Source organism: Homalodisca vitripennis, chromosome X (genome assembly GCF_021130785.1).
Source record: "Homalodisca vitripennis isolate AUS2020 chromosome X, UT_GWSS_2.1, whole genome shotgun sequence".
NCBI classification, from domain to species: Eukaryota; Metazoa; Arthropoda; class Insecta; order Hemiptera; family Cicadellidae; genus Homalodisca; species Homalodisca vitripennis.
The window spans coordinates 98211700-98236714 of NC_060215.1; the positions used below are offsets into that span (position 1 = coordinate 98211700).

The 25015-nt window shown below is 32.8% G+C and overlaps 1 protein-coding gene across 1 annotated transcript in view; it reads right to left on the minus strand.

Moving 5' to 3' along the window:
• Window positions 1-25015, minus strand: part of LOC124369530 (nascent polypeptide-associated complex subunit alpha, muscle-specific form-like) — a 70076-nt gene that overhangs the window by 35754 nt on the left and 9307 nt on the right. The window contains exons 2-5 of the mRNA XM_046827552.1: window positions 21808-24124; window positions 14955-14998; window positions 13541-13691; window positions 5099-5304 (exon numbers count right to left, since the gene is read on the minus strand). Coding sequence (XP_046683508.1) covers window positions 5099-5304; window positions 13541-13691; window positions 14955-14998; window positions 21808-24124 — 2718 coding nt within the window. The remainder of the gene's footprint in view (window positions 1-5098; window positions 5305-13540; window positions 13692-14954; window positions 14999-21807; window positions 24125-25015) is intronic.

A 25015-nucleotide genomic window follows, 5' to 3' on the forward strand; every position in this document is an offset into this window, starting at 1 on the left:
TTGTTTTTTTACTCGATAATTAATATATTTATTAGTCGGCATTGAATTGAAATCTAATATCAATGTCCTAACATAATTAAAAGTACCACTTTTACCTCAACCACACTCAACCAGTAAAATCTAAAATCGTCAAAACTGGAATCTGTAGAGCTTTTTCATCGGTATTTTACCGACCGGAAGTGATTTTTTCCCGATAATTATATAAGGTAGTAGTGTTCAGTTTAATGATAACAAAAAATCGTCGTTCTAACTCAACCAAAAATACCACGTTTATCTCAAATAACTGAAGTCCGAAGTAGTTGAAGTTCTAATCATTAGAGTTTTTCAGGTGTATTTTTTCCGACCGAAAGTGATTTTTTTTCCCAATAATTATATACTCGTCTAAAGTGTAATGATACAAAAAATCGTCATTATAACTCATTCATAAATACCTCAATCAGTGAAATCCAAAGTAGCCGAACTTCTAATCTGTAGACCTTTTCCGGTGCGTTTTCAGACCGTTAGTTTGATCTGTACCCGAGCAACGCTCGAAAATTGCCCTCCTTTTCTAAAGGGTTTTTCGGTCGCCAGTGGCCCAATGTCCCCGAAGGGGTATTTCATTTTCTCCACAGAATATAGTTGTGTCAATTATAAGCTTGAGTGAAGCTCTGTTTTGTTCTTTTTCTTTCTTATCCGTTGTAATCCAACATAACTTTGGTGCCTTCTACTCGGCCAGAATCGAACTTCGCAAGGTTTCTGTAGCTATACAAGAAAATTTGTAAATACTAGAGTTGCTGTGAGAGGTGAATTTGCCTATTAACATCTTTCCACTTTCTAAAAGGCGTAGTTACTAAAGCTCCATATTTTTTGTATTTACCTTTTAGTGCAATCATTGAAGCATTATTGCTCCGAATTTTTTTTTTACTGTGAACCGAATTGCAAACAATTTTGGAATTAGGTTCATCTTACCCTTAACTTCAAAATTGAAAATGATTTGAACTCCGCAACCACCCTGGGGTGGTTGCCACCCCTTCTCGGGGGTGAATTTATTTTTTTTCAAAATAACCTCGAATATCGATATAAGGCCTAATTTTAAGCAAAAAATCATCTATAATGTTTTTCGAAAAATTCCAATATTTTTCAAGTTATTGGCAATTGATGCACAATTTTTTGCGCAATTTTTTCACATTTTTTCATCGGTTTTTTTCCAAATATCTCCAAAAATATACGTTTTTATCGAAAATTGTATAAAAAACACAATTGTAGCAGGTAAAACAATAAACCATTTGGTTTTTTTTATAAAGTACTCTAAGTGCAATATTAAGCTAGATATTAAAAATCAAAGCCGTTTTTTTATTTTGTCTGAAATTTAATCGATGTGGTGAATGCCCATCTAGCGGCGAGCAGATGCATTTTAGACTTTCTAATAAAAAAAAGATTTTTATAGTGCTTGAAATAAGCTTTAAAAATGAGCACTATTAAAAGTCTTTTGCACGTAAAATAAGTGAGCTGTATTGCAAATAAGAAGAGCATCTAGTGTTTTTTTCTTTTAAATCAACGGGTTTCATAAGTGCCATTTCCACCAAAATTCAAATTAATCGTATTCCGCCTAGAATCAACTTTATAATGAAGAGTTTTGATAGATTGTATCAGTTTGGCTGCTTCAGGACACATATTTTTCAAAAAAGTCACGATTAAAAAAATTCAAATTAAAGAAAAACACCTTTTTTCATAATATCTCAGAAATGACGACATATACGTATAAAAGTGAAGGGATAAAAAATGTAGGTATATTTCTGACAAACAATTTGGATTTTTTTATTTTTCTTTCAAACAAAAATTGAAGGATATATGATTGTTTAAAGAGCGCGTGGCAGCGCAATCGCAGTCTCTCTAAGCCCTTTAACCCTTCACCGTTTGAGAAAAAGGTTTTTTACTATTATATTGCAATAAAGGATGTTGTAGCTCTCTTAATTACCTTTACAATGGTTTTTTATAAATTGTGATAGCATGAAAATTGAAGGAGTTATGGTCAAAAAACTTATCATATTTTTTCTGCTTAGTAACTGAAAATTTCGGACTGTGAATATTTGGAGCAATGTGAAAGTACGCAGTATAATAGAGATCCAAAACTATTGTAATGTGTATATATATACATAATATGGCTCATATATTTTTGAAACGTAGGCAATGAATACATACCAACGTTCCTATATGTATATATATAACACATTTGAGTGAAATTTTATATAATTTGTAACTATTTTATTCAATAAATGGCACTTTTTTTACTCTAAATTAAATTATTTTGAAATATGTAATCATATATATTTACTGTTTTAATTTAGGGGTAGTTTTTAAGGGTAGAAAAGCTTAAGAATATGATAATCATTTTCGAGAGTGTGGAATAATATTTAAATCCTTTTCATTTTATCAAAACAATTTTTTAACAATTTTTTATCAAGAGGTAGAGTTCAAGGGTTGAAGGGGGTTAAAAATTTGATAATTATTATAGAGAATATAAAATATTACTTACTTATACTTACATCTTTTTTATGTCATACCAAAGTATTTTTTGTGATTTTTTCAATTTAGGGGTTGTTTGCAAGGGTTGTAAGATTTTCAAGGGGTTGAAATGATTTTAATATGAGGTAATTGTGTTAGAAAGCACTTTACAATTTCACCACTTACTATTAAACATGTTTTCTAGCGATAAAATGGCTCAATGTCGATTTTTTCCATTAAGGGGTTGTTTACACCCCTCAAAAATAATAGGCGGAGTTCAGATCATTTTCCACTTTTGAAGTCAAGGGTAAGATGAGCCTAATTCCAAAATTTCATGCAAATCGGTTTCACAGTAAAAAAAATTCTGAGGTAAGACCGTATTTTCGCTTCAATGACTGCACTATTTTACCAGTGAACTCATTGGCAAATAACACAGAAAACGTCCCCCGGATCCCCCCGATTTCGGACCCCCCCCGAACGAAATTTCTGGCTACGCCACTGAAAGGGATGTAAAAAACCATTAACCATATAACTATAAAATGTAGTTATTCAGTAACTGGCACTATGCTTGGAGTTTAGATGTTTTCTGATAATATAAAATGTATCTTTTGAGAATATTATAGTGGTTATAGTAACTAAGGAAACTACAGGATAAAGGTTTTATGAATCTAAGCGCGGTTTCTGTTCCTGAGGCTCGAATGTGGTACAGTCTTGAATAAATAGAAGTCTATCTTCAGATCATTAGAGGGGCTTGTAACTATGCCGTAACGGGTTATGGACTATTTTTGTTTGTTGATGTAAGTAGGCTTCTGCACAGAGCTTAGCTGGGCCAGTGTACTTACAAGTTCCTTTCCACGGTAATATCTTCACTTCTTTTAGCCTTATTATACAACCAAAACAATAGCGATTATGAAGTGACATTACTTTACATTCGGATCCTCTACCAACTGCACCTCCTCGAAAGTCACTCTTTTTCGTCCAGTCCATGCATTTCGTACCTCAAAATGTATTAAAATATACTATTAAATTTTTTAAGTAAACTTTTCTGAATGTCAATAAAAGATTTTGAAAGAATATTGAACTTGGCCAGCAAGCCCAAAGTGTCCATATAATCAGGGATACTTATGTTTGATAGTAAAGAAAAGACTTTCAGTACAAGACGTTCGGTTAATTAGTAAGAAATTAATTTACTACTAATGGCTAGGTTTTTTGCCATTACCTACAATGAAATCAGGAATGTACTGTTTATAGTATGGTATAGTAGAACACAGCTTGAAGCAGCGTCACAGGATCTGGAAGCAACTGTTGATCTTCTCTCAACATTGATTAAATTCCTTTCATCCCTCACCAATCCATCCGTCTCACATATTACACCTCCACTAGCATCACGTGAGAGAAAGAGAAGCAATCCGATACAATGACCATCGCTCTGTTGCAAATTATTTATTGCAATACTAGTGTTTGCCCAAAGTTTTGTTTACCAATCAAATAGTAATTTTCTTAAACAAGGTGTAACTATGCAGAAATTCAGTTGTCACATCACAAGGATATGGATAGACCTACAAAGGTTACTAGTAATGTAACTTATGATATATGGAAATGTATCTTTAAATGTGATAGAGGAGTTTTCTGATCATTTCTTGATCAACCAGTTATGCACTTTCATAAAATCTTGGCTCAGCACCTTAAGGAAGCAAACATAACCAATTTGCCCCAGCGATGACATGGCTAAACTAAACTGAGGATGCCATAGCCCCAAGTGTTAATTATAGCAATATACACACATATGCAATAACATACATTGGGTGTTCTATATTGCAATATTTTCACATCGTAACTCTGAATGTCGTTGTTCTTAAACAGCATTTAGCCACTGCTATGGTTAGCGTTTTGTTAGAGTAAGAAGTGTAACATTATTTTCGAGTGTAGGTACAAATTTGTATCGTAAAAAGTTTCGTTCAAAATGGTAGAAAATATATTCCAAATATGCCATAGTACTAAATTTTTCACTTACAATGAATTCCATATCTCAATTTGCAGAAATGTAATGTAAAATGTTTTTTTTTATATATTATGTATCATAATAGTTATATTTAAATGTACTTAGTTCAGGCTTTAAGTTTAGTTTAAATCATTGGACTGTTTTGCATATCCTAAAACCCAACATATAGCCGAACTGAGCATTTGTAAAAATATATACGCCAAATTACCCTGTTTATGTTTCAACATACACCACATTTTATGAATAGAGAAGGATGTGATGTTTTCATTTATCATTTACTCTGTATTGTAAACGAACTGGTACGATGTATAATTTTACATATGTGAACATGAATTTATAAACATGGGTAAAATTTATGAAAGCGAATGGTTTGGTTAATCACCATATAATCACCGTGATTTAATAGTATCATTTGTAAATGTCAAAGTACTGGAGTTGTAATTAACAATTATAATATATTCGTACTTAGAACCATAGAAAGCACCAACATACTGAAAACAAAGTAATGTTTCTGTAAAATATTTTTAAATGTATTTTTGAAATAAATTCTTAACATATATTTTTTCATTTGTCAATTCAAATGTTTTACTTACGTTACTTTATTGACTTTACCTTCTTATCACCTCCACCTGGCTGATAAGCATCATTCTTGGCCGCTATTCTCGGTTCAGCTCTCCAGTCCAACTTCCTGTTCTCAATCTTGATGTTCCCACCTCCAGGTTTGTGGGTCGTGTTCTGCAAGGAGCCGATTTTCGACTTGACCGTTTTCAAGTTCGGTGAGGGAGCTGCACCCACTTGAATTTTGTTCATAGGAACTTCTGAAAATAATTGTAAGACAACATTTAAAAACTAAATATCTCAATCATAAACTGTAGGGAAAAGCCAATAAACTACTGAGACAAATCTGTCCAGTGAGTCCTCAAGTAAGAGCGACAGTAAGATAGTTTACTTACAAACAACAGTGATATAACGAACTCTACTACAGTTTGTTCTGTTTAATTTTTTTCCGATTTTTACGATTTATCTCCGGTTGACATATAAAAGTATATCATAGCAGATGAAATATCTTGTTATAGTAAACTTAACAAAACTGTTAATTGATCATGGAGCTTTGTAAACTTATCATATCTATAAACAGTGTTTATAAATACAGTCTCTTCAGTTGCTCTATGAAGATTATATAAAACTGTGTATGGTGCTTGCAGTTGGTAATGTCCTCTACGTTGATATTTCTAGAGGACATCATAAAAAACGGTATTTCATCATAAAATCTCAATGGTATGACAGCAAAATCATATTAAAACTGTACTACATGAATTTCTTTAAATGTTGCTTGCTTATAACATAAGACAATTTTCAAGAAGAGTGGCATTGTAATATGTCGAGATTGCATTAGCTAAGCATCACTGACGTAGGCCTACTGATGGTTTTGTTTACACTTTCCAAATTGTAGTACTAACGACTGAACATAAATCAGTATTAGTAATCGACAAGTCAATACATCATCATAACATGTATTCGTAAAACGATAAAGTGGTAAAATATGGAACTTGTTTTGGAAATTGGTATTATTTAACTTCGTGTTAGTACTGGATTTGGAGTAAGTACTGCATTTCAATATTAGATTAGAATATAGATTGCGTGTTCTATAATTGTAAATATATTTTAAGTAAATAAAAAATTAATCTTAAAATAATCTGTACACAAATAACTTTGGGTTTAATTATTATAATGGTTCCCAGTCATTATTATTGACTCACTAATTTAATGGCCACTTTTTGGTTTTTCTATCACAGGGAAAATACTTTTTACATATCTTGAGACTATGTCAGACTAAAAAATCACCTTACCAACTAAAACCACCCTTGTCTTCGTTCCCCGTAGGTAAATGCGAGGAAGACTGGATCGGAACCGCGTTTTCATTACTTCATTCCAGTGTTACGTCTTCATCAGACCCGGTTTTATTGGCCTCGTTCTAATATTTCATCCTGAAGAAGCCGCCGCGCGTAGGCTGCTACGGTATTTCAGACCAATTGTATTCACGCTCTAGCATTTGCGCTACTAAGGTTCCCGGATTGAAAACCTTTCCCAAGATCGCCTCGGTGCTGGTTCTGTAGTTCTTCTACCGCTCGCATTCGAACAACATGTGTTCATCGTCATCCATTTTGACCGGATAGTACTTGCACATCGGGATGTGGTGTAGAGATAGGCGTTGAACTGGCCATGGTCTGTCAACTGCTTGATCAGGAAGAAGTCTGTATCTCCATGTTACCGAGGTTACCAAAAGAGCCAGGCCATCCATCTGTTCGTCTCGCCCGTTGTCCACCAGTCCTTGCACTCCTTCAGCGTTCCGCCTTTATTTTGCTCATGCTTCTATTGTGTTGCACTTTCTGGTCTTCAAGTATAAAGTTTTGACCCTTTTTTGAGTTAGTAGATCGATGGGCGCGGCTCCCGCTATTACCAGTACAGCTGCTTCGAAGATCATGCGGTAGGCGCAGGCAACTGTAAGGGCACTCGCAGCTGTACTGCTACTATCTTACGTCTATAAGTCTTTTGTTGGAGGATATTTTCCCATATTTCCACTCCGTGGAGCAGGATAAAGTGAACCACCTCTAGAACGACTTTTCTTTTCTCTGTTGGTTATTATGGCCGGGGGTTTTGGCGCTTCCAATGAAGCCTTTCCAAGCTTATTCGTAACGATTTCATGTGTTTTAACCCAGACATCCCTATAAAGATTGTTAGACCTCTTTCCATAGTTATATCAGTGCTTTCAAAAAATGATGAAATACGGAATAATTCAGCTATATGAACCTCAATGCTATGATGACACGTAGTATTCCTTATTTCGTAGTTGATGTTACAGGTACTTTATTACTTGATACAGCTAGATGGATGTATCTAGCTTGATTAATAGAACTGTATTGCATATTTCAGAGTAGCATAAATTATTACACTTTAATTTATGAAACAGACTTTCAAAAATTGTAAAATTATACGCTTCATTACGTGGCATGGCGATAAAGATAAAATGAGGAATTTTGAATGCTACATCAAGTCACTCTATTCATATCCATACAGGGATAAATTTATCTATTCAATAAAATCTTATATTTTTCCCATTCTCCCCAATACTAAGCAATATAATGTACGCAATACTAAATGGGTTACTTAAACTTCTATTATTATTACGCTGTCTATGAATTATTTCGACCACTTAATCATCGTATTTATTAATAATAAATAAACGGTAGTATTTTTTTATGTTTTGTTTGATTTAAATTTATCAGCAAAGTCATATATCTACTATATATAAATTAAGAAATTTAATGTTTGAAATAAACTTAACTACGTTTCATTAAGTTTTATTATATAAATTTTACAATTTCAAGCCAAACGCCTAATTTTGGCTGGTTTCTTTCAAGTACAAAATTGTTATTTAGTAAAATTCATACATGTAGTTTAGAGTTTTCTTTCTTCCTAAATCCATCAATTTAAACATTATAAACAAGGCTTTTCATTGTTCTTGTGGGACACTATGCCTGGTGCATGAACGTAAGTGGAAATAAATTGAATAAACATTGATAAAACAAGTAAAAGTTATGTTATGCGTGTTTTAAGAACTTTTATCAAATTTTACCCATTTAAAACACTGTTTAAGTTCTCAGATACTTAATTCTATTCATTTTCGAAGATAAATTCAACGTTTACAATATTACAATAAGATATTTAATTGAGTAAATAAGATTAAATTAGTGGCCTTCGAAGTTTTTTATCCTCCTATTCGAATGTAGCACACAGATTCTTAGAAGTGTGGTAGTAGTGAGGAATGCCACATTTTAAATCCATGACAAATCATTCATTTTTGCTGCGACCAAAGCATAATAAAACTAAATCTACAAAGATTTCATTAATTTTCTTTAAATTCTAACTACAAATGTGTCCTTACGCCTTCCTTGTACTACACAGTTTTTATATTGTAACGGGTGAGCCGTAAAGACCTGCTGATGGTTTATCCTGTTGAAGATTTTCTAGATGTTTTATCGGTTAGAATGTTGATTATTGCAATCAATAATGTTTTGATTCATGCTATTTTTAAAGTATTTGATACTGATCATCATTGGTCAGCGCAACACCGCGCTTTCGTGGTTAGAACGTTTTTCAAACATAATGAGACCGTGATTGTGACACAAAGTGTTTTGCTCTTTTCAATAAAGATCACCATGGTGTGATTCCTTGTTAATTTGTGATTTTAAATTGGGTAACTAATTTCAAGAATGTGACTTTAGCTCTGAAGGTCAAAATCCGTACAGTTCCAACACCAGATACGGTTCGTGCAACAACGCTCTAAACGACCGACCCGTAGATATTCGATTAAATAAAGTAAAATCTTGCATATTGATTAAACTTTTGCAGCCCTATGAAATAGCAATAGTAGACAGAAATAGAATGAAAAAGAATTTAAATCACGCTTTTCCTCATGGCACATCCTATTGCGGCTTGTGAGTGAAGTGAATCCCCTCCGTGAAGTATTGGATAATGTCCGATGAAGTGAATTTTAAATTCTCAAACAAAGTTAAAAAACATAATTTTCGTCATGGTCAACCCAAAATCAAGAAAAAGTTAATTAACCCCCATTTCATATAGAGAATGTGACAGTGTGACAATGTGAGTTTGTGGGATTGCGTGGAATGGTACCATTATGCAGTGCAGGGAATGATAGGGGAAGGACTTTGTCAACACAGTGTCAATTCAGCTCGTTATAAGGCAATGCTTAGAGACTGTTACAACACACCTGCTACAATTTTTACGTTCGGTATCACTGGGCCCTGAGGAAATAAGGTATGTGAGCCTTTTAGAAGGGCAAGGCAACGATACTAAAAACCACTGCACTAAGCCGGAACGTTTAATGCTCCAGAACACTCTAGAGTAAAAAAAAGGGACAGACAGGTATAATATACAGAAAAATCCAGAAATAATGTTAGACACCTAGCATTAGCAGACAAGACAGCATTAGCTGTAGCTAAGATTATAAAAAAAGTTCGGCACGGCTACCCGGGCTCGATCGCTGGCCAACGAAATAAAAGTGGCAGACGCCACACACCAAACTGTTTTGTTTCAGTAGAATAGTGTGACGTCACACAGCAGGACCCACAACGTTTTACGATTTGGTAATGTTTTGGATATATGAAAATTTATAAATATTACAAAAAGCAATCCAACATCTTAGGTAAATTTGTCAGATATTATTATGTAAATCAAGCCATTCTTTAAACACTACACTAGACGATTCAAAATTTATATGATGATTTTCCTTTACTGCATGTTCAACTAATTTAGATTTTTCAATGTTTTCTTTTTTATAATTATAAATATGTTCTTTTACTATAATTTCCACAGGTCTTGATGTTTGGCCGATATACTACGTCTTGTTGCAACCACAGTCAATTTTTGTATATCACATTCTTTGTTTCTTGTTGTTTGTTTTCCGGTTTTAATTTTGTTAAGTAGCTTCTTATATTATTTTGGGACTTAAAAACAGTGCGGATGTTAAATCTTCCTGGACTAAAAGAAATAAAATTGAAAGTGCGTGTATGACAGTTTTAAAAGGTAATTGTATTTCCCAACCTTCCGTAAATTTCAGTGATATTTTTATATCATTAGTGAAAAAAGAAATCCATTCCAAAATTATGAATTGCAAACCATATTTTTCTACGTAATTCTTTTATAATTTATTAGTTTTTGGTCTTTACAGTTACCGTAGTTTTAAATTTGATTCTATTTTATCATATGTTTATTCTATTTTACACATATGTTCTTTTCTGTAAACAATTCAAACTGATGGTGCCTTAACCGGCGAAAGCGCTTTTTAAATAAATTTAATGTGGAAGTAGAAAAAATGTCTTTTCGATTAAAAACTACACACTTCCACCAAGAATACAAAGCAGAAAATGAAAGACATTGAATTGACAATAAAATTGTTAATTTTGGATATATTAGAATATATCTCGTTGCAAATAAATATATTAACTTATTATTAGATATACAAAATTCATACTTAAATTATATTTAAATTTCTTGGCAATAGATTTTTAAGTATATTTTATCATTACAAGTTTAAATCGATAACTCAAAACTCGGAAAATAATTTGCGTAGTAAAATCAGTGATTTGAGGTACAATAATCGTTTTTGCAGGTTTCTGTTTATACATTTTATAACGGTAGTTTTGTCAAGTTAAAGACTAATATTTACTTCCTGATGGCATCATTCATATGTATACAAATAATATAAATGTAACCAAACTCTCTTCAAACTTTTCAATGATGCGGAAGTATCAGTTTTGTGTAATGGGTTAGACTTTTGTATAGCACAAACACCGAGACTTTTGTAGGCACTGCATTTCGTAACTGGAATAGAGTCGGTTGTTGCACAGTTATCTTAGCAACTGGGTTTCGTTGCAATGTCCAGTTCGACCAAAGAGGAGCAAATGCAGTCTCGATCCTTGCGAAAGACGATGCGATCAAACTTATACTGGCTAATAATAACTGGCATATAAAAAAATTACGGAAATTTTAAACGCTGGCAAATATACCGGTTAAACTAATTACAGATCTGGTATACCTTTGAACGTGAAGTAGTGAACACTAAAGAAACAAAGAACATTTCTCAAATGAATTAAGATTCAGAAATCAATGAATTCAGCACCCCTCTCTGGTCATATTATCTCTCTGCTTCACCCTGTCTGGAATGTTTTAAGTGCTAATGGACATTTTATGGGACTACTGATATGGAAAACTCATCAAAGGTTTTAAGAACTTTGTTAAGGTTAAAATGCAATTGACTGAAACTGAGATTTGTTAATTTTGACTTTTAAAATCTATTCATAAATGTGTCCATCCCATAAACTCTCGCAATCATTAAATAACGTGTCAATGAAGACCAAATCTTAAATTATTAAAGGATTGAAATTCGTGTACCATTCATTATAGAATCAATATAACTAAGGAGTTAATGAATATATTTTGACTTAGTGGGTAATATTTACTGTCAAAAGGATGAAATAGCAATGAGATCTCCAATGGTTCCCCATTTTTTTAAATATCTATAAGGAAGAGTTAAAAAAAGGCTTTATCTCACCTCTATGTTAAACGAGGGTTTGTAACAATTTGATTGATATCGTTGTTGTTTTCCTCGTGGATACATTAAACTGAACGATTTGTTGAAGCACATTATTAATATTTTTCCTTGAATCTGCTTCAAAATTGAATTTCCATTTTTCGATAATCCTAAGACCATTGTAAGTGTTGGGATGATGCAAGAATAATTGGGTAGCATTATTTCTTTAACACCGGCTCTTCACTGCGGCTCTAAACTGAATGATTTTGTCTAGTCACACTTCCCTACCATGCCAGCGTATGACGTCTTTCATAATCAATATGCTAAACTACTGTACAAATACTGTCTAGCTATAATATATGTAATTAAAAAGCAACTAATCGAGGCTTCATATTTTATATTAGAAAACCTGTCGCTGAGTCTGTTGAAATTATACCACTTTGGTTGCTAGTGCTGAAAAACTAAATATAAACTATACCGAAAGAATGAAATGGAATAGAGATTCCTGACAAAATAATGAGCAGTATTAATATAGTTTTAATTAGTATAACTAAAATGTCCAATAACAAAAGGTACATTTTAGAACAATTAGTGTTTATTTTGTTAAGTTTATATCTTAGGAATATGAACGATTTTGATGTGATACCTAGCTTATGCGTAACACAGCGTTATGATATGAATTTTTTGACCTATTTTAAAGTTTTTATTAGATTAGTCATCCATCTGAATCACATTTCAGATCTCGAACGAAGTATTGCTAATTATTTAATCTTTTAACGATGAACAATTCTGAAAAGATTTATTAACCAAAAATAAACACCAAATTTTGTATATATATTCTAGGTAATAATTTCTGTAGTGTTATATGAAATATTATATATATATATACAATAATAATAATAATAATACTATATCTGATATAGCATTTCCACGAAGTGAAATGAACTTATAATAATTTTTCGTAGGTATTTAATATATTATTATTATCTTTAATTTCAAATACTATTAGCATGGGGAGTTAAATATATTCCAACAACTTATATTTATATTGGACTCATCATAAAAGTTTCTAAATGTTTATGTTTAAATAATTATTAAAAAAAACACGGACAAGAGAGAAGAATTCTTCAAAGCAATCGAAAGAAGAAAAAAGTACCAACTTTACACTTATTCAGCTGAATCTGTGATATAATAATACAAATATGCTGTAACAAAACCAAATGTGACTACATAATATTTAGAATAAATTCAGCATATCATTAGGCGTCCGAATAACAGAAGATAAGAAAGTAGCTTATATTACTTCAAATTCCATCTTCCCTTTCCTTAGGTGGCTGTTGAGTTCACAAACAATATCCACATTAGTTTGAGTTCTTTGTTTATGACAGTTAAATTAGTAAATTTTACTAAAACTACAAAAGTACTATGGATTATGTAATCAAAAGTAGGCCCTATAAAATCGAAATGCCATACGAGATTGCAGTGATTAAGTACTGGTTTGAAAGGTAATTTTATAGTGAGAGCACACATAGATGTTAATCTATTACGAATGCATGATTATAAGAAATCAAAACATTTCCTCGTGAATATCACAGAACGTCTTATAAATTCATATAAAACCAATACTTCAGGGCTATAAGAATTAAACAATAAGAGTTTACAAAGAATGATATAATGCCTAATGTTGGTATCTATTCTGATAAACACAACCAAGGCATGCCAAATTAACATTAATTAAGCATATTTCACAGAAACATCGTAAAAATGCATAATTTATAAACTTTCTGGACATCGGACTTCTTATCAATAAACGTAGTATGTTATGTAAAGAAAAAGATTATTGAATCGTAAACACTAAGGCCGTGAGAGTCTCAGCGGAGCGAGTACTGTTTGTGATATAAATTTTATTTAAACGAGATTTAAATTATTCACCAACTTACTCTTTTTATCAGCAGTCGGAGGAGCTTCGGGCGTTTTTGGAGAAGCCTTGGTGGATTTCGTTGGTGAAGGCATGGACAGTCTCTTTGGTGCCGGGATCTTTGAGGGGGACTTGGACGGTGAGCCCAGATCACCATTCGTCGTCGGGCCATCCTGCGAGGATTCAGTAATAATGAGCAAGGTGAGGTTAACTGTACTACGATATACAACGATTAACTTTAGTCCTATCGTTTTAAATCAAAAGCTAGCAAATTATGCGTATGTGCCACTGTTATATTCATTCAATAAAACAGTTATTAAATATAATAGTTAACAATAGTCACATTAAAAAAACATGGTTTCAAAGTTATAAAGCAAATTAATTGATGAAGGAAACAATTCAATTAAATTTATATATAAGTATAAGTATGGGATAAAATTTGAATTAACTTTTTGCGATAAATATATTGCAATTTTACATACACCTTTAATATAGTGCTGCAAACAAGCGCATACATGTTTCTTAGTGTTGCAATATATTGCAAACTGTTAAACCAAAAAGTAAACATGGTTTTAATGTGTTTATTAATTATAAATGAACAATTTTTTATTTCAGAAAATAAAGGGCGTTTATTTTACAACCTTTATTTTATCATTTAACTGTAAGTAGTGTAACATTAATTTGGAACTTTCATGTTATAATAAATTTGATTTCTTTCAGTTAATAGTGAATAATAGTATTATTGTGGGAAAAGCTTACTTCAATTTTGATGTAATTTTATTTTTATTAGTCAAATTTGATTTAATATTTTCAAATTTACACACATAATAATTTATATTTACAAAAACATGGTCCTGTAATCGTATTTGTTTTACACGAAGGTAGAATTCTGTTATTTTTGTATTAAACACTTCTTTGAATATCATACCGCATACAATTCTAATATTTAAAACATATATTTCAATTAACTTAACATATAGACAGTCGGTGGCAGATATTATAATAGCTCATTGTAGAATAAACTACCATGGAGTAATAAGTTTTTCAGAACAACTGTGGACAACAAGCAAGGAATTAACTGAATGAATTTCACAGAAATACCTAAAATATGCATTCGTGTAGACCTACATTGATGATTATGTACTGTATTAATATATACTTAACAATATATGGTATATAGTTGAAGATGGTTAAGCATATTATATTAAGTGCCAGTTAAATATTAGGTCATTACCTACAAAATAATGTGGAAATGTTGTTTAACTGATTAACCAATATAACCACTGTCCGAGGGAAGACCAAATTTAACTAGGCTAGACATTAGGCACTGCAGATTTTACATTTCTAATTACGTATTGGAACTGAGTACCATTTTGAACAGCTCTCTTAATTTGTTGTAAGATAGTAACAGTAAAATCGTGCAGGGTAAAACTTACTTTTCTTTGAGTAGTTTCATCTACACCGCTGTCGTGGTCACCATCTGAAAATCAAATAAATAACTATCAATTATTTAATAAATCAATGTCTAGGATTTAGGCGAGGCATGACCGAGATCAGTAATAAACAATAAACCAAAACACCATTTTATACATAATCCTTTATTAACTATTGTGATTCGTCAAACAGTACCACTCCAATATGAAAATACTAAACCTATGTGTTTCATTAGTGGTTATAAGTTTTCAGTAGGTTTTTATTGAAGTTTGTTTCTGTGAATAGACATAGACCATGGAGTCAAGGAAAATTGGAGCATTTGTTTTTGATTACGTCATAATAAATTACAGGAATAAAAAATATTATTTTGGAACATGTAATCGATATAGAAAAACTGGTAGAAATATAGATAGAAATAAAAAGATGCGACATTTTACTGTTTGTTTATAACGTACGAATTAAAAGAATGACAAGTTTTCAGAGAAAGTGACTCAAGGAACTTATGTTTTGTTATGTAAAAACCATATAATTGCTATAAACTGTATATTTTATACTACCATATTGCATATTGCTTATATGTGCTTCTTCCAAAATTTTTAAAACTTTTTCACCTAAAATCCTTTGCACAACCGAGAGAAAAAAGGCCATTTCATTTTTCTCGTTCATTTATCATTTTATACGAAGTATATTTTAGACAAGAATTTCTATTTAACATTTCCGAGGGAACACATTTTATCTTTAAGATCTGTAAGCGCGATATCAAAACGTCCGTATTCAACAAAAGTTATGTGTTTTATTGGCCTAACTAGTCCAAAGATCAAGAGAAGGAAATTGACTTTTATTTCAATCAGAATATTAGAGATAAGTCATTAATTAAGCTTTATGCATGTCCTGTTAAATATGGAAGCTCGATGTATACTTTATTACACTTAAGGGGACTTGAACACTTTAAAATTTCAAAAATTTCAATTTTTTGTGTATTATTATAGTATATTTAATTGTGAACACGACAATATATAACACTAGCATAAAATATTATGACAAGTATTTGAAATGATTCTTTTAAAATCCGTTGTCACGTATTGTGAGGTTGATTTTCACCGCTCTGAATTGAAGAGACAGGTCCACTGTGTGAAAATGTTAGGGGCCGGAGATTCCAAGGCCTATTTATGTGTAAAAGAAAGCAAGCCTTATGATGTAGATGTTGAAAAATTAGAGTGTGCCAACCATGGTGAAAAGCGGCTTGGAACTAGGCTCAGAAAATTGAAAGAAAAGCTAGGTGGGACAAAGCTTGCGGATGGAAAATCGATAAAAGGCGCAGGACGACTGACCGACAAAGTAATAGATGAGCTACAGTCCTATTAAGGGAATGCCATTTGAGGTAACTCAGGAAATTTGGAAAACAGTCACAAGGTAGTGTGGGCAACATATTATCACCGACTTTCCACGGATGAGAACCCAAGTCACGAGTTGTGTCCTCCTGCTCCAGATACCTGGTGCAAGTATAGAAAAGATCCAACTGGCTATAGACACAAGAAGTCATTGCCAGAGGTCATCATGAATCAGTTTAAACCTATTTTTAGAGATCTAAGTAATAAAGAGCTCCTGAAAAATGTCTTCATGGGGCGCACCCAAAATTCTAACGAGTCATTTAACAATATTGTTTAGAGCCGTCTGCCCAAAGCCAACTTCATTGGTAAAAAAAACACTAGACCTAGGACTTTGGGATGCTGTGATATCATTCAATAATAGAAATATAGGTAGAATTAAGGTGCTGGAAGAACTAGATGTTAAGGATTTAGGCCAATATACAATTGCAGCCCTGAAGAAGTTTGATGACACTCATATCAAACAAGCCGACCGAGCAGCGGAAGACATGACCAAGGAGGCCAGAATAAAGAAAAGGAGACTGAACCTAGATCAGGAAGAGTAAAATGAAGATGAATAATGCCCAGGAGGGTTTTAACTTAAGTAAGTAAACAATAGTGCCTTGTTTGTTATTAAAAATTTAATTTATTTACTTTTTCTACGTTTTCCGAAAAACTGTATTTTTTTAAACAAATGACCCGATATCTCAGGAACTACTAAGGCTACAGACTTGAAATTTTTCTCAGTGTCACACATGTAATTGTAAAATGTGGTAGTAACCTAGTATCAATTTAATTATAAATAAATTAATAAAAAATATATTGTATATGAAAACATGGGTTTTTTTTTGTCAATTTAAAAAAAGATCAAAAATTGAACACAAGTTTTTTAACAAATTTAAGTTATTTTACTACAGCGCATTCCTTATATAACAATAAAAGAGGTCTGAAAATTTAATCTTTCTATTCCAAATACTTCTTGAGAAAACGGGTTACCAATATTGACAATTTAACATTAGCGGAATACAAGTGTTCAAGTCCCCTTAAGGCATTTCGGCTATGCGTGCTAAAATTGTAACCGATAAGATGAAAGTTTCTTAAAGTAAATTTTAAATTAAAGTTATAAATTTTTTTGTTTTATTTATAGTGTATCATTCATTGAAAGTACAATAAATTCGTCAATAATTCAACAAAAAGAATACAAATACTTTCACATATATAATGAATGGATAAATAAATTAAAAAGTACCCATGTATATGCTGGTAGTATTCTACAATTAAATGTTTATTCTCCTGAATTCATTTCTAAGTATTTTTTGACCGCTTTTTGAAGTTATCTAAATGATTTCACATAATTTCATTTAGAATTTTTAGTAAACTTAGTAATACAAATTTTTAGATTAACATATTTAAATAATGCTCGTATCACTTGAATGATATATACAGTAATTATTTTTAGATGGTTATGTTTGAACACGATTATGTAAGATGCCCATCTTTGAGTATATAGAACCACTGGTATTGCGTAATAAACTGTTTTTTATATATTATTTTGTGGTACCCAGAGTTCAGTAAAATCTTTCAGTTCAACGCACATTGAAGAACACAGTACCATATGTTTTCGTGAAACTCACATTTCCCAGCATTTTATACTGCTTTAAAAAGTGTATTTTCTCATTAAAATATTAGTTTGAACTATTTTAAATTCATAACGACCCTTCAGTAGGCTTTACTCTGCTTGCAACAATCAGGTGACAGCATTTAACCCGGTTCCCACGCCCGCGCTTCATGCTACCTCACAGCACCACCTTACTTTCGAATAACGGTACAGTAATCTACATATCACTCACGTTACTTTTGATTTCTTTCATTAAAAAACACATGATTTAATACAAAGTATTGGTATTTATTGAAATGTATCTTTGTTTATAATAAGTTTTATAATTTGCTCATTGAGGTTTCTTAATTATTTCGTAGAGTTTTGAAACAACTAAATATTTGTTGGTTCACATATTTGAAATTTATTTTCAGTTTATTGTATGCCGGAATAAATGTTTTTTTGTTTTTCTTGCCATTTTAAGAACATCCAGAAAAAAACCATTCGATTTAGCTAAGTATTTTTGAAAAAACGTGTACTGGAAGTTACAACAAAGAGTATTTTCAGAGGAAACAACATAAAGTAACATTTATAAATCCATAAATAAAGTGTTTGCAACCATTTTACTTAATATAAACAAAACTACTAACACCGCTAAAAATACTTATTATATCAAATCTAATTTGAGACATACATATTCCCTGAGTACTCAAAACAATGCTATAAAAAGGTTTTTTAAAGTTAATTTTCAATTTAACACAGTATTTAATATTCATATTAATTAGTCTTGAGCGCAGACTCTTAAATTAGTGTTCGTACACATTTAAAAAGTTTATGGTAGGTGACGTTAATTCGTTTGTATCAACACGTGTGACTAGTTAATTAGGTGTCAACACTTTAGTAGTCTTAATACAATAATCTGCTGAACCGATGTTAAAGATTGATGAGCTGAATACCATAATTTTAGACTATCAAAATGTAGGCTACATGATTAAACAAGGTGAATGAGCTTTCGTATTTGAGTTTGTTCGGTACAAACTATACAATCAGTCGAACAACGAAATGTACTTTTAAACATCGGTTTGGGTAGAGAGGTACCATGAGTATCCTGTCTGATAGAAAATCAATACCTGACTAGATACTGACATGCGATGGCTAACCTCTAATAAAAGATACTTAAATGTTGTTTGACTTGTACTATACAAGTCGGATGAAAGATTGTTCTATATCTTGTGATAAACCCAACTGTACGGACACAATAGATATCTTCTATTAGAATCGTAGTTTGAAAACTTGTAGGTCTTATACGTTGTTTATTGACTCACTTTACTATGGAGTTTTGTGAATTGTTGATTCTGTTACCTTCTGTTACCCTGTGAGTTTCGTTATTACTTTGCAACAATACTTTATTTTATTGAGTTTCTTTAATAAAAGATATTAAAAGAGAACCTCTTGTGTCAGTAAAATAATAGTATTAAGCCTTTAAAAAATTCTACATTTTCAAATAAATAAAAATGTACTATTTAACTTCAAAAACAGTTTATGTACAAGACATAATATGATGTCATGATCAAAGATCCACAAAAGTATATTGCTATACAAAATCCGACAAATATAAATCATACAAATGTGATATTGTGACTCGTTTTAATAAATACAGTAAGCGTTTAATAAATAAGTAAATCATTATGGCAATAATGATTTAAAAATTAAAATAGTGTGGAACATATGAAAAACGTTCGAATTGTAACGATTTATCATCTAAACTAATGGTCTAATCATTATTCATTACAATGAACAATCCAAATTGTGGAAAATTATATACCTCATCTCAGAATGTGAAAGATGAAAATACCCAATAAGCCATATCTCTGTAAGATGTTATATTTATAGATGTTCTATAAATATAAGAATCGTTCTGTGAATTCAGTTCACTTTTATTCTATGGATCTTTTTATTTCTTTTTTTGCTATAGATCGGTGAATTGGTGGTGCTCAACCATCTTTGCGAACCAGCCTTCTGTGGTACACTTTCCTTATAAGACCAAGCTACGTTTGCGTGTATGCGACCTCAGGGAAGCATTTTTAAATGGGACCTCTGTCCTGTGTTACAATTTTTGCGTAATATGTATCAAGGAATACCAAGCTATTAGGAACGAGAACGTACGTTACGTGCAATCGTTGTCTACATGAAATTTCCAATCTGCAGTGTCTAGGAATCAAAAATTTAAGTTAGAAATACACAATATAGGTACTTTTGAATGGCTGAGCGAAACAAGAACCATGAAGGAGAATATTTTTACTCCAACAAAACTAAAAATGCTGGTTGATACTGACAAACTATTTTACTATAAATATTTACTGTAAATCACCACAATACTCATAGGATAGTGATAAAGACAAAGTTGATCAACGTATATTTGTGTGGTCAAATATATTTTCTACTCTGCCCTTTTAGGTTTCGTATTTTGGAAGGGTGCTATCAGCACCCAGCAAGGAACACGGTAAAATATACGTTGTACAGGCTTTGTTGTATTAACAACATGAGATGTAAAAGCTGCTAGCAGTCACGTTTTAAAATAAAAGAAAACTAATTATATATTTTTTAAATTATATAAACGGTGCAAAACTCTTAAAAGTGTTCAAATGTTTTGTAATGGATATTGGGAAGTGCTCAGTTTATATTATAGCAGTCTTACCACTCGTGGTATACGAGTATATACTTCACCATTTTCTCACCTATTGTCTTACATCTAAATATATAAAATCATTCAGAATGGGTACAATTATTCATTAATTTACTTAATAGAGCAATAATTTGCGTATTAGTACATATCAATCAATTAAAATCCTACTTATTTATTTATTATAAGCTTCACATAGGTTTATAATTTTCAGCATAGCTAAAGATAAACATATGAATTGTCAATGTTAAAAATAAACTACTAAACTAATCAAGAAACAGTTACATATATGCAAAGCTTAGTACTTGGTCTAAAAATTCAATAACTGAATAGTATGCCCGGTTAATGAGGTAGCATTTTAGGGAAGTTTTAAATGCATTTATGGAATTCTCCTTCTTTAGATTTGGAAGTAATTTATTATAGATTTTAAGAGCTGAATAATAAGGACCCTGCTCGAATAGTTTTAATCGGTGTATGGGGTATTGTAAGGGTTGATTTCTGATGTTATGATGGTGCAATACTTGGTTTTTTTGAAAAGAGTTGTTATTAGTTTTAAATAGTAATAGGATTTCTAGAATATATAGATATGGTAAAGTGAGAATGTTATGGTTTTTAAAAAGTGGTTTGCAGGATTGTCTCTATTTTATTTAGTTATAACGCTAAAATTTCAAATCGAAATGAATATTCTATACTCATGATTTTATAACATAGATATTGCTAAATCATATTCTAATACGGTGACATAAATAACAAAAAATTAAATTAATACACCAGTTAAATAATATTTATATGGTTATCTATCACACTAAAGATTTAATTCTAATTTTCCAATGCTTTTGAATTAATAGAAAGGTTTTGTAGTTGATGTAGTTTATCATTCAAATTTGTTTATTAAATAGTGTATAATTTGATACAAACAATAATACTATACAAATATGTAATGAAAACATTTAAGCAAGCCATTTCCAACTTAATAAGTGCTTATATAATGTGCTGTCATTTATCTTTGTGCAAGGCATTCATTGTGTAGAACTAACTATGCTTACAACTAAATCCATGCTAAATTATATTCCAAGAAAATAATGAACAAATATTTAATACTATCAAACTACTTTTATAAAACCATCTCACAAAAAATACAGGCATTTCTCTCCATTCTCTCTTTTTTACTTTTACACAAAATAAAATTATATTTTAACATTTTTTACCTGGTGTTTTTGGTGTTTTTGGTCTTTTCCCACTAGCTTTCCTCTGTAAAGGTGACTTATCATCATTTCCTTTGCCTGCAGAGGAAGTTCGTGAGGGAGTCCTTGCCAAGGGAGTTCTCCTTCCTTCGTTGTCAGGACTGTTAGCCAGATCCTGCTTCAAGGAAGGAGATCTCTTCAATGATTTGGGTCTTTCTATATCTTTTTTACTCAAATCTGGAGTGGATATTCTATCAGGAGTTTTCACAGGACTTTCTTCCCGAACTGAACCAGTTACCGACCCACTGTCCTTATCAGGAAGGGGTGTTCCGGTCCCAGAATCATTACCCAGTTTGCTAGGAGTTGGTGTAACACTCTGAGAAGCATTTGGACTCTTAGGATCATTCTGCTGAATATCTTTTCCACCAAGAGAACTGGGAGTCCCTGAGCGAGAGGGCTCACCAGACTTCACAATGGGAGACATTGCTATGGGAGATTTGTCGGTCAAAATATCCTGTTTACTGTCTGGTCTTGATAAATCAAACGAGGCCTGAGGAGATGGATTTCTGCTTTCCCCACCACTTACAGGAGTTAGCTTTCCAGAATCTTGTTTATCATCATTTTTTGAAGTAGGTCTTAAATCAGGAGTAATTCTTGGGGTTGTTGAGGGATTTTGAGGGGTAGAGCTTCTACTTTCTACTTTTTGACGATCAACGCTTTCTTGAGGGGAAATGCTGGGAGGCTTAGGACTCTGAAATTCTGGTTTAGGAGAGGATGGTGGAGTGTGCTGGCTCTCGGGTCTAAACTGAAAAGGAGTTCTTGCAAGATCAGCAGAACTCATTGGACGGGAGAGAGGACTGTCTCTTGTCATTAATTTTGGTTCTCCTCTATTATCCATTCCTGATGGACTTCTTACCTCGAAACTTTGTCTGCTTTCCGTGCGTGATAGGGGTCTTGGGGAATTCATTTCTCTGTTCACATCTGGGGATAAAGGACCTGGTCTGGGAGCACTGGGTGGTCTCAATGGTGGAGTTTGCCCTCGCCCCAAATTCATACGAGAGTCATTTCCTTGGCTATAAATAACATCGTCATCATCATCTCCGGCAGGCCTAGGGGTTCTGGGAGGTCCAGGAGGTCGTGTGGGGCTAGGAGAATACATGCCTTGAGGAGGAGTTATTCCTGGCTGTGGTGATGGCATACTTCGAGGGTCAATATTCCTCATAGAATCAGTCCTCTGCATTTCATATGGAGACCTTCTTTCCCCACTCATGACTCTTTGCATTCCTTGCCCGGGAATCGGAGAGGGACTTTCTCTTCCTTCTTGTGACATTGGTCTTTGCATTGGAATCCCCATTTTCTGGGGCGGATTCCCAGAAGGTGGTCTTCCATTGTACAAAGGATTAGGAGGTGGACTTTGCACCACTGGGTTTTGACTTTGAGTTCCTGGATTTGGACTACCTCCTTTATTCACTGTTGTGTTAATAGGCTGTCCATCTCCTGGAGGTCTCTGAATCATGCCTTGATCGGGAGACTGCATCGCTCTTCCTTCAAATTGTGGACGTCTTACTGGGATAAATTGTTGTCTTACGTCGGCGGGTAATTTCTGTTTTAAGAGAGCCCAGGGGTTTGGCCTTCTTACAACCTGTTGAGGAGTAGGCCGTTGTATGGGAGGAGGTTGAGGACTTTGAGGTGACTGAGGCTGTGTTTGCGGTTGAGGCTGTGAATCTCTTTGTACTGGACTGAAATTTATTGGTTTCTTTTCGTGCTGGTTGATGTATACTCTTTGGTATTCTTGATTTGGTGATTGAGATTCCTCTCTTCTTGGCAGCTGAGGTCGGTATTGTTGTGTCTGATTGATAGGTTGGTTTACGTTCTGTCGGTAACTGGTTGGAGGAGGCCTTGGATAGTTCTGAGGCTGAAAGTTTAACGGCGAACCTGATCTTTGTTGTGGTGGTGCAGGCACAAATGTTCGACTTTCAGTTCTTCTCAAAGGAACCACCCGATGTGTCGGGGACCCATAATTTGGGGAACGAGTGGCCTGCTGAGGTGTGGAAGGTTGATGGGGAACAGAGTGGTATTCAGGCTGGACGCTCTGAAACTCTGGTTGTACAGTCTGGTACTCTGGGACAGTCTGGTATTCTTGATGAGCTGTATGAAACTCTTTTACCGGTTGATAATCCGGGGTCGGTGGTATAGGGGAGGAATAATCGGACTGAACCGGGTAATCCTTTGCTGGCTGATACTCTACCGGTCCACTCTGGTACTCCTTCGCTGTCTGGTAATCTACTGGTCTACTCTGGTAATCGGATGAAACACTCTGGTACTCGTTGGCACCACTCACCTGCAAAGAAGAACACAATTGTTAGCTTTATTTGTCTATTATTGTTTTTAATCAGACCACATTATACATTTTTAAAGTATTCAGTTAAAACTAATTTTTCACTATCTAATGGGGTATTTTCTTTAACTTTCTTCTAAGTCCCTCACATTGATAGCTATCTAAAAGTACAAAACCCCCTTAACCCGGCCTCTCCAAGTATCATATTTAGTATTATATACAAATATACAATATTTATATAGTAGTATGGTCTGGCGTACAAAGAGTTAAACCAGTTCTTACAAGAACAGTTTAAAGGGTTAAGCCCTTGTTATTTTAGTACAGACTTACGACAATGTCTGGTCAGATTCACTACGACAAGCATATACAAGTTGAGGTACGTATCTTTTATGTGTAAGCAAAAACGCCAGTTTAACATACGGTTTATAGATCTCAGACATTTATTAAGTTCTTAGCTAAAATAATGCTATGTTATGTTTTAGACCATTTAAAATCTGTCATTATTTACTTAATAAAAAATACGGAGTGAACGAAGCGTTCAGCAAATTCAGATATACCTATTCACGATAAATTAAATCCACGACTAGTGAAAATAACACATAACACAAGGTAAAAAGTCTTAGCATAAGTGTTCTTAAAGTTATATCAACTTGATGAAATAGTTCATTCCTAGATACGAATTAGATATGAAGGATAATTAACGTTTTACCCTGTATTTCAAGCTTTTAAAGGGAAGCCAGTTTAAGGAACCTAATCTTTTCCTCAAGGACAAAACTATACAGAATCTATAGTTTAAGAGTGTGTTAAAGTCCTATTTGAAAAAAGTTAAATCGTAACAAAAAAATCTTTATGATTCTTTTATCGGAGTGAGATGAGAAAGGTTTCCGAAAAGAT